Source organism: Elephantulus edwardii, unplaced genomic scaffold (assembly GCF_000299155.1).
Source record: "Elephantulus edwardii isolate Elephantulus edwardi_28Jun2011 unplaced genomic scaffold, EleEdw1.0 scaffold00005, whole genome shotgun sequence".
Taxonomy (NCBI): Eukaryota; Metazoa; Chordata; class Mammalia; order Macroscelidea; family Macroscelididae; genus Elephantulus; species Elephantulus edwardii.
Genome location: NW_006399755.1, coordinates 10,558,602 through 10,570,124, shown reverse-complemented (window position 1 = coordinate 10,570,124; position 11,523 = coordinate 10,558,602). Strand labels below are relative to the sequence as shown.

The 11,523-nt window shown below is 38.6% G+C and overlaps 1 protein-coding gene across 1 annotated transcript in view; it reads right to left on the bottom strand.

The window, feature by feature from the left end:
* Positions 1–11,523, bottom strand: part of TCEANC2 (transcription elongation factor A (SII) N-terminal and central domain containing 2) — a 77,405-nt gene that overhangs the window by 40,183 nt on the left and 25,699 nt on the right. The window contains exon 2 of the mRNA XM_006879711.1: positions 6,394–6,535. Coding sequence (XP_006879773.1) covers positions 6,394–6,535 — 142 coding nt within the window. The remainder of the gene's footprint in view (positions 1–6,393; positions 6,536–11,523) is intronic.

Below are 11,523 nucleotides of genomic sequence, written 5' to 3'. Positions count from 1 at the left end.
TCAGACGCACCTTAGTCTCCAGAGAGACACCACTGCTCTTCAGCACTTTGGAGAGGTCCCTAACAGCAGACTTTCCCATGGCAATGTGCCTTTTAATAGGTAAAAACACAAACTGGATGATTAATCATGGTTTTGCTAGTTCACATATAACAACAATCCTCAATCTTAGTCATCAATCTTAACAATTTAAGGGCTTCCGTTGTGTTATCTTTCTCTTACATTAGCACTTCTTTGGGGAGCTTTGGTGGTCTAGTTGATAAGGAGATCACTGCTAATCCAAAAGTGGGTGGTTCAAATTCACCAGTTGCTTCTTAGGAGAAAGATAAGCAATCTCTTCTCATGCAATTTATAGTCTCTGAAAACCCACTGTAGTGGGGTCAATTCCAATTAGATGGCAACTGAGTTTTAGTCTGAGTTTGAATTATCAGTCAAACATGGTTTATTCTCTCTGATCTTAAAAATCAGATCTTCCTTCAATCTCATATTCCTTTTTCTGATATTGTCTCTGCTGTCTTTCAGTATAAAATCTTTTGAAAGAATTATTTTCCGTTTCATTTCCTTACTTCTTCTTCACTCCTCTGACTTCTGTCCCTAAATTTACCTTTGGAACCATTCTTGCCAAAATCATTAATGACATTCCTTTCTAATAAAGTCAATGCACAATTTTTAACAGTCCTCTGACAACACAGACACTGCTGAAGAAGTCCCCAAAACACTATTTCCTTCATATTCTATGAAAATATTCTTTACTATTTCCCTCCTCTTTTCCTAGTTACATTTTTTCTGCCTCCTCTTACAAGCCTCTTACATGTTGGTGGGTGTTGGGATTCTGGACTGTTTCTCTTACTTTTCTTACTTACTCTCTCTGGGCAAACTTATTATCTACTTCCAAGCATATATTTCTAACTAAATGCTGATGATGTCTCCCAAACCTGTACTTACAGTTTCTCTTTAACTTTAGCCTTAAACATTGAACAGCCTGTTCTGCATTTTCCTCTTCGAAGTCCCACAGGTATCTCTACCACACTAAATCTAAAACTGAACTTATTAGTTCCCCCTCTGAATTTGCTCTTCTCATTTTAAAGGTACTGCCATCTACCCAGTTGCCCATATCAGAATTCTTTCACTCCTGCATTCTCATTCTCAACTTCCAATAAATTTGTAGGTTCCAGGGATTTGATTCATTTACACCTTTTGATTTCAACTACATTTCTCCATTCCCACTATTACTCCATCCAGGTCACTCTCCTTTCTCATCGAGACATTCAGCGGCTTCTAAGAAGGACTTCCTATCTACGTTTGCTTTTCTCCAAAGGTTCCATGCATAATAGAAAATTAAAATGTGCCTATGTTATTCTGCTTTTCAAAATCCATCAAAATAACTACCTATTATCTTTAGAATGAAGGAGTCCTGAAGTAATCCAAAATGTGTCAGGCTATCATCTGAAAGGTTGGAGGTTCAAATGTAGCAAAGAGATTGGTAGTATAATTTCCTAAAGATGTACAGCCTTGGAGAGCAAATGGAAGGTCATCAAGAGTTAGCATCAACTCAGCAACAGGTTACTATCATTAGCATGAAGATAAATCTCCCAGATTTTACAGAAGTTTAAAGATATGCTGTGCTGTGCAGACACATCGTCCTGCAAATCATCAACAACTGTGGGACTAGCATTAGAAAGAGAGTGCTTCTCACACTGAGCAGCAAAACTTGTGACAGATAGATGTGCAGCAAGCATGACTTGAGGGAGACTGCAAGACCCTGTTGAGAATGAGACGCTGGTGGTGAAATCCTGGTGATGGTGGTAGAGAAATTGTGGCAAAGTGTGACCTAAGGCTTCCTGCAGTTGTGCTGGCCACAATAAACGTTTTGCTGTTCTTGCTGGATGCTTGAAGGAGAAGCTGACTTATAACTGCTCTGAGGCAAACCTTGCTGGACAACTGAGGAAAACAGAGGCTTCTTGAATTTGTGTTGCTAAACTGAAACCTGAGACTGGACTAATTGAGTAATTGTGCCTTGGGACAGCCGGGCTAAAACCTGATTTGCACTGGGTGAAATTTTTGCCTCCTCCACTCTCCAACTTACTTTGCTAATAAACCTCATTCTTTGTACCACAATTACAAGTCTGTGAGTCAATAACAAATAAACAAATCTCTTGATTTGTGAGGCTGTAGAGGTACCATGAGGCTGGGTTACTGGCTCTTTATCTGCTTTCTTCTCTGGAGCAGTGAAGGGCCCTTTCAGAGAGACCCTTACCGCCCTGTGCCCTCATGTCCCATTTTTCTGCTCTTTAGACACTGTGGTACAATTAAGTCCTGAATACAAGTCACCATCCTTCTCAAAAAAGTGAGCAGAGGCTGTATTGTAGACTCAGGAATGGTGTGGTTATACCAAAAACTGATGCAAATAGCAATGAGGCTGAAATGTTTAGCCTTTGGCCAGTGGTAAGATAGGAGAACAATACTGAGCTGGGGCCCCTGAAAGGTGATGCTCAAGTATTCCAGGTTGGAGGTGGCTCCTGACTTCTGGCAGAAACAAAAAAAGCAAATTCTCTCTAGTGGAAGATTTTCCAATTTATTTCCACAAAATGTCCATAGATTGAAAATCAAATAATGAGCTCACAATTAAAAATCAACCCCATATGGGAAGGTAAACATTGTGAGAGTCAAAGAAACAATAAACAACAGGTTTAGATCCTCAATGACAGCAAACAGTAGAATCATCAGATGAAAAATACAGAAAGCTATGATCTAAATATTTAAATAAATAAAGAGCGTAAGCACAAGGATACAAATAACATAAGAAACAGACTGAAATGAAAAACTTCTAAAATTGAATAAAGGGGTTTTAGAATTTAAAAAACCCCAATAAACTGGTTAAAGAGCAAATTAAACTCAACTTAATTTACCAGATTAATTTGCTGGAGAGAGAATCCATGATTGGAAAAGATATCTTAGGGGTAACTACCCAGTGTGCTGAGAGACAGGAGATAAAAAGTAAAACAGACTAAGTAACACAGAAGATAGAATATACTTCTAACTGCAGAAATCCTAAAAGGAGGAATGAGGAGAATTAAAAAAGGCACTTTTGAAGATAATGACTATAAATTTTCTACAAATAAACATAAACCTGAAGGTCCAGGAAGCATAATAAACCTTATTGTTGCTGTTGTTAGGTGCTATCGGGTTGAGTATGACTCATAGTGATCCTATGAACAAAAGATCTGAACTCTGCTCTATCCTGCGCCATCCTCATACTTCCTGACACACAAGAGCCCACTGCAGCAGTCACTGTGTCAATCCACCTGGTTGAGGGTCTTCCTCTCCTTCGCCGACCCTCCACCCTTCCCAATATCATGTCCTTCTTCAAGGAATAGCCCCTCCTAGCAACTTGTCCAAAGTATGTGAGGCCAAGCCTCATCATTCTTGCCTCCAAAGAGCACTTCAGGTACACCTTCTCGAAGACATATCTGTTTGTTCTCTTGGCAGTTCATGGGATATTGAGTACTCTCTTCTAAGACAACTCAAAGGCATCAGTTTTTCTTCTGGATAAATAAAAAAATCCATAGGGCGGTAGCCAGTCTAAAACGCAAGCCTCCAATGATCCCTACCTGCTGGTACTCATCGGCTGTGTGGTTCCTTCCCAAACTGTACCAAGCTGATCTGTGTGACCAAAAGAATACAACAAAAGTGATGGTATGTCACTTGTGAAATTAGGTAAGAAAAAAGGCCATGGCATCCACCTTGATTGTTCTCTTGCCTCTCCTGGATCACTTGCTCTGGGAAAAGGTAGCTGTCTATCAAAAGTAGTCCTAATGTTGTTGTTGTTGTGTTCCGAATATTGAGTCAGAACTGACTCCTGGCAGCCCCTCCAGTGGGTTTTCAGAGGCAGTAAACTTCATAGGAGATTGCTCATTGTTCTCTTGTGGAGCAGCTGGTGGATTCAAACTGTGTGCCTTTGGGTTGACAGTGGAACTCCTTACCATTAAGCCACCTAAGGAGAGGCCCATATGACAACGAGCTAAGGCCTCCTGTCTATAACTTGTGAGCGAGCCAGTTTTGAAGCAGAGCTTCAAGTCAAGCTATTAGACAACTATAACTCCAAACCTCCTAAGAGACCACCAAGATCAACAGCTCCCAGACTCATGTCCCTAAGAAAAACTGTGTCAGATGATAAATATTGTCTTAAAGTGACTAAATTTTGGGAAGATTTGTTATGCAACAATAGAACTAATATATATGCCAAGATCAAACTGTTCTGAATAATGTACAAAGAGTTTTCATCTGGCCCAGCTGTCTCTCCAGTGTTTTCTTGCCAGACTTTCTTTATTACAAGTAAAATATAACAAATTTTCTTTCGTTTCTAGAAGGTACTACATACATCTCTCTCGTACCTTCAGCCCTCTGTACATGTTCACATAATGTGCTCCTTGCCCGAGATATTCTTTGCATCCTCTCCCCTACTCCCTACACAGAGAGTTAATGCCTAACTCCACCATCAGAAAACTCACTTCACTGTGTAATATCTTATAAAAGTATCTCTCCTGCTATCAGCTTGAGAGCTCCAAAATGATGGGAATTATATTCATCTTACATTATTATACCAGCACAATTTAAGCACAAATAAGAGTCTTAGTAAATATTTGTCGCTTGCAACATACAGAATAGGTACAGGCAGGAAGGTTAAAGGTCGAAGAATAGAAACACTCATCAGCAACCAACCAAATGAAATCTTTAGCATGGCAAAGGCTGATGCAACTCTAAAGGGAACAAGAAAACCTCTATTCCACACAGCATCAGGTTTAGGGAAGGCTTAAAGTAGAGGCAAGGCTCAAAAGTGGAATGGTTTCCAGCTTCTCCTACATCAAACCCTCCTTCATGGTGGTTTCATTACGATCCTTGAATTGAAACCTTCAACCATCAGAGACACACCCATTCTTGAAAGCACACTCGACAACCGCACAGAAAAGCCAAATAGAAATGATGTTTTAAATTATCTGTCCTACTTCAGGGCACAATTCCAGCTCACTATTTTTTCTTTTCGATCTGATCATATATGGTATTTGTGATGTGTGCCTAAATACAAAAACATGTATACATATACCTAGATACTGTACATGACATAAAATATTAATCACTAGTACCCTCTACTGGCCAAAAGTACGAATCTGCTCACAGGAATGGTCTTATTGCCCTCTAGTGACCACAACCTATAAAGACAGAAAATCCAGCAGCAGATGGGAAAACCTCCCTGGCTACAATGATAAGGTTTTATGTTCTTTAAGCATCTAATTTTCTCAGATTCTGGTTTATATTACAGGGGTGCAATTCTCAAGACTCTTGGGGAGGCCTCTAGGGACTTCCCACAGCTCTTCCCAGCTGTTAGCACCAGTCTGAAGCTGCTCCCACTCCTGCTTCTCATGAACAAGAGGTCAAGGAGAGGCAGAGAAGGCAATGGCTGCACAGGGGAGGGCAAGAACAGCAGCTGTGGATGAGTGCCCGGGACTCTCTGGGGAGCCGGGAGCAGCTTGAGGAACACATGTTGGCTCTCCCTTGCATATTATTCACAGTTGTGTACTGTACATAAATGGCAATTCGGTATAGGCGCTTACTTACTGTTTAAATATCTCCAATGCTACAATAAATGATGCAACCGCAAATGTTGCTATCATTGTTTTTAGGAAACATTCTTTGCAAGTTATTTTTAATGAAGACAGAAAAGCCAAGTCTCTTTTAAGATTGAACTGAAATGTCCCTTCCTCTTTGGCACCTTTTTTGAACTCACCAGATTTCAATGACTGCTCTGTGTTTTGCACCAGGATATGCCTTGTATAAATTAGCATGGTCCACAGAACATTTACATGTTTTCATTTATAACCTATACTATTTTCATTATCTAACTTATCTCCATGCCTATCTCTTAGATCAAGTCATAAATCCCTTAAGGTCAAGAAACATGCCTTATTTGTTTTTGCACTCTCAGCATCAAACACAAGGGCTGGGAAATAGAATGGTGCTACTCAAAATGTTATCCATAGATCACTGCCAGTCAGCAGCCCATGAGGAATGTACAGAAATTGAGTTATCGCTTAGAAGCTTTTATAACAATTTGATGGAATAATTCCCTATATGTTGAACCTAATAATAATTTTAAAAAAACTGGGACTTGCTTTTTATATATTGTTGCTTTATTTTTCCTAGTGGTTTTTATTGTATATTATGAAAATATTGGCTTGTGACCAATAGAGAATTTTTAAAACAACAGTCCTTTACCACAAAATAGTTTCAGAAGCACTGAGAAGGTAGGTAACTCAATAAATGTTTCAGTAAGGAAAGAAAGGGAAAAGGAAAGAGACAAAATAGAAATAGTTTTCACAAAATTCAGAAAAAACATACCTATCTTTGTTGACTTTAGCACATCCCTAGAGGGTATTTTCTTCTTTAATTCTTGTAAGGCTTCAACAAGATTCTCTTTAGTTTGATCAGGAAGCTCCAATATGGTTTTCCATCTTTTTATGTCTTCCACAACCACAACTCTCTGGAAAAGAGAAAAGTCATCTGGAAAATGGAAATTTTCATCAGAAAGACCTCTGCCTTCACCTGAGCTAATGGGGCTCCTATTGACATCTTAATTATTGATTATGACCTGAACCAAAGCACAGAATGCGTGATGGCCCCAAATGATGGGGAATTGCTTAAAAGCAGGTCTTGCTTACTGCAAATCAGGAAGAGAGTTGCATCTATTAGGAAAAGTGCAAGTTTTACTCTTACAATGTCAGATACCACTGGGCACTTAGCAGTGAGAGTCCATAAAGATGAGAAGAAAAGAAAAATGATACTGAGGTGAATCAACTCTTCAGCTCACTTAGGAGTATGTTAATTCAGAGGCAGGGAGAGGAAACAGAGACCACAGATGTTTACTTCAACAATAACAAGCACACTTACTTCAACAATTTCCTACTTCCTAGAAGATAAAACTCTTGTTTGGAGTATTTAAATATATTTCAAACACATAAAAGGGTAAAAGAATAATTCAATACCCATAGAAGTTAACATTGGAAAAAAGTTAACATTTTCCTATTTCAGACAAAGTAAAGTCATTATAAAGTTTAAGTCTGCATGCATGCTTTACCAAACTCCTTCCCTTTCTAGAAGAAACTATGTATCTTAAAGTTATAGGTTTCTTTTCATTCTGTATAAAATATTAATAGTTAATGGATTTGTGCAAAGGGATGAAGAAATTCTTTGTACAGTACAGTATTACAACTCCTAAGAAATATAAAAATGAAAATGTCTGTTTTCAGTGAAAATTTAAATAGCAAAGCAGGTTCCTATTAAACAATTTCTAGACAACTTTTCAGTGACATTGCCTACAATCTTCGTATGTGCCAGTTTTCTCATTTCTTTCCAATCTGGTTGTTCTGCTTGTTATAATCTAGCTTTCCTGTCCCTGTGCCTTTTGGTTTTTGCTTTTGAAAATGTATTGATGTTTGGTTTCATGTAGGTGATTTTTCAAAGGAGCAAAGTACTCATGTATGATATTTGCTTTATAAGCCAATTTATCATTTAGCTAAAAGATATAACTTCATGACATAGTTTTGGCTCAAGATTTACAGAATCTGTCAGGGCAATGGTCTCTGAGAGTCCTTCAGTCTTAACTAATCCAGTAAGTCTAGACTTTTAAAGAATTTGAGTTCTGTTCAACATAAAGCTCCCATTCTATTAATATCTATCGACTGTGTTTTAAATTGGAATGGTTGGTGGTGGCAGCCAGGTACTATCCAATCTTAGGGCAGATGAGGATATGGTTTGTGTAGGTTATTAGTCCTTTACCAAGAAGATAATAGCAAAAAGATATTGATCTTTCTTTTATTGACTATGTAAAGGCATGTTACTGTGTGGATGGTAACAAATCATGGAGAACATTGAGAAGAATGAGAATCCCAGAACACTTAATTGTGCTTATGGGAAACCTATACTTAGATCAAGAAGCTGTTGTCCAAATAGAACAAAAGAACACCACATAGTTTAAAATCAGGAAAGGTATGTGTCAGGGTTGTATTCTTTTTCTGTACCTTTTCAGTCTGGATGCTCAGGAAATCATTCAAGACACTGGACTATATGATGAAGAATGTGGCATCAGGATTGGAGAGTCACCAAACACCTGCATTAAGCAGATGAAACAATCTTGCCTGCTGAAAGTAAAGAGGACTTCCAACACTTGATACAGAAGACAAAAGACTAGAGTCTTCAATAGGGATTGCCTCTCAACATCAAGATGACAAAAATCCTCACCACTAGACCCATAGCCAACATTATGTTGTTGTTGTTGTTTTATACCATAGAATCAGAACTGACCCATAGCTGACCCTCCAGCAGGTTTTCAGAGGCAGTTAATTGCACAGGAGGAGATTGCCCATCCTTCTCCCGTGGAGCAGCTGGTGGCCTCGAACCATGTGCCTTTTGGATTGCAGTGCAGCTTCTTGCCACTAGACCACCAAATATCATCACAGATGGAAAAAAAGATTGACACTGTCAATGATTTCTTTCTAGTTAGATCCACAATCAACATTTATGGTAGCAACATTCAAGAAATAAAAAACATGTTGCATTGGAAAAATCTGTTCTCAAGGACTTCAGACCTTGAGATCAAAGACCTCAAGGACCAAAGTATTAAGGAAGTATGAAAGAGCAAGGATGTCAGTTTAAAGACTAAGACACACCTGATCCACGCCATGTTATTTCAATTACTTGCTATGCATACGAAAGTTAGACAATGAAGAAGGATGACAGAAGAATCACTGTATTTAAATTATGCTGTTGGAGAAGAGTTCTGAATATCCTATGAAGCGCCAAAAGAACCAACAAATCTGTCTGTCTTGGAAGAAGTGCCAAGAGGCAAGGATGGTGAAACCGAGTCTCAGATATTTTGGCCATGTTTTCAGAGGAGCCATTCCTCAGAAGAGGGTATCATGCAGGGGAAAGTGAAAGGTCAGAGAAAGAGATGAAGACCCTCAGCAAGATGAGTGACACTATGTCTGTAACAATGGACTTGAGGACATCAGAGACTGGGAAGATGGTGAAGGATAAGGCAAGGTTCAGATTTGTTATTCAGAAGGTCATTAAGAGTTGTAGCTAAAGTGATGGCACTTAACATTAGTCCTCTGGACATGTGTTACAAGTTTCTATAGTTATGAAATGAAACAAAGACTTTCCAAAAAGTAAACTAGAGGTCAAAACCCTTTTTTATAATTGTAAAACAAACAGATGTATGATGTATAAATGTAAAACAAACCCATGTTTATTGCTGGGTTATTCACAACAGAAAAGAGAGAGAAGCAACCCAAGTGCCTATCAAGAAACAAATGGATAGAAAAACTATGGTATAGTCATACCATGGAATATTATGCAGCACTGAAAAACAATGAATTAAAAAACATTACACAAAATGGGTGATCCTGGAGGACACTATGCTGAGTGAAATATCTTAGTCACAAAAGGACTAATACTGCATAATGTCACTGTTATAAAGCAGGACTAACATGGAGGGTTGGGAGAAACTAGGAAAAGAACTTCTAACTAGAAGAGAATAAAAGAGATGATCCTTCTAAGTATCAAATCCCTATGCATATGCAAAAACTTCTCGAACAGGGTAAAAAGCGTAGTCACAGAGTGGGGGAAAAATATTTGGGAATTACATATCTGATAAGGGATTCGTATATAAAGTTTATGGAATACTCCAACACCTCAACAAGAATAAGGTAAACAATCCAATCACAAAATGGGCACAGAATATGAATAGACACTTCACCAAAAAAGACATTCAGATGGCAAACAAACACATGAGGAAAACGTTTCAAATCCCTAGCTCTCAGAGATTCAAATCAAAACAACTATGAGATATCATCTCACCCCAATAACAATAGCAAAATTCAACAGAGCAGCAAACAACAAATTCTGGCGAAGCTGTGGAGAAATTGGAACCCTTATTCACTGCTGTGGGAGTGTAAAATGGTGCAATCACTATGAAAGGCAGTACAGCACTTTCTCAAAAAGTTGGGAATAGAAATACCATGTGACCTAGCAATTCCACTACTAGGAATATATCTTAAAGAAACCAGAGTTACCACCCAAACAGATAAGTTCACATCCATGTTTGTTGTTTGTTGTTGTTCACAACAGTAAAGAGATGGAAGCATCCCAAGTGCCTATCAAGAAACAAATGGATAGAAAAACTATGGCACAGTCACACAATGGAATACTACAAAGCACTGAAAAACAAGGAACTCATAAAATATTACACAACATGGGTAATCCTCGAGGACATTATCCTGACTGAAAGATTTCTGACACAAAAAGACAAATACTGTATAACACCACTGTTATTAAACACCACTGCTGGCAAAACCAGACTTCCATCTGCAGAAAGCTAAAACAGGATTCACATTTCAGCCCATACACAAAAATCCAATCAAGGTGGAACAGAGACCTGGGAGTAAAGCCCAAAGCCATAAAGTTCATAAGAGACAAACTGGGATCAAGCTTAGAATCCCTAATCTATGGTATAAAGAGACTGCCAAATACAACCAGAAATGCACAATCTAAAGAGGATAAAATTGATGAATGGGACTTTCTAAAGATTAAATCCCTGTGCACATCAAAAACTTTTCCCAACAGGATGAAAAGAGAACCTACCAACCGGGAACAAACATTTGGTAATACCATCTCTGACAAGAGTCTCATACCGAAAGTTTATACAACACTTCTGGGGCTCCACAAGAAAAAGACTGAGAAACCAATTACAAAAAGGGCAAAAGACATGGAAAGAATTTTCACAGAGGAAGATATTCGAATGGCCAACAGATACATGAAGAAATGTTCAACATCACTGGCAGTAAGAGAAATGCAAATCAAAACCACAATGAGGTACCATCTCACTCCAGTAATGTGGCAAAGTTTAATAGGACAGCAAGTAATAAGTGTTGGAGAGGATGTGGCGAGATAGGAACTCATACTTTGCTGGTGGAATTGTAAAATGGCACTACCATTCTGGAAGGCAGTTTGGCATCTTCAAAAAGGTGAATATAGAAATTCCATATGACCCAGCTATTCCATTGCTTGCAATATACCCCAAGAAAATGAGAGCTGAGCCACAAACAGAGATTTGTATACCAGTGTTCATTGCAGCATTATTCACCATCACAAGAACATGAAAACAGCCCAGATGTCCAACCACAATTGAATGGATTGAGAAATTATGGTACATTCATACGATGGAATACTACACAGCACGCAGAAGAAATGATTTTGTAAATAACTACCTAACTTGGGATAGACTGGAGAGCATTATGCTGAATGAACTAACTCAGTCCCACAAGGACAAATATTTTATAAAACCATTATTGTAGAATGAGTATGAAGATCCAAGGAGGGGAGAAGGGTGGAAGCAGAGGGATGAAGATGTGTGGGGCGGGGGCTGGGGTGGGACTTAACTATGATGTTGCTGTTGTTATGTGCCATCGTTTG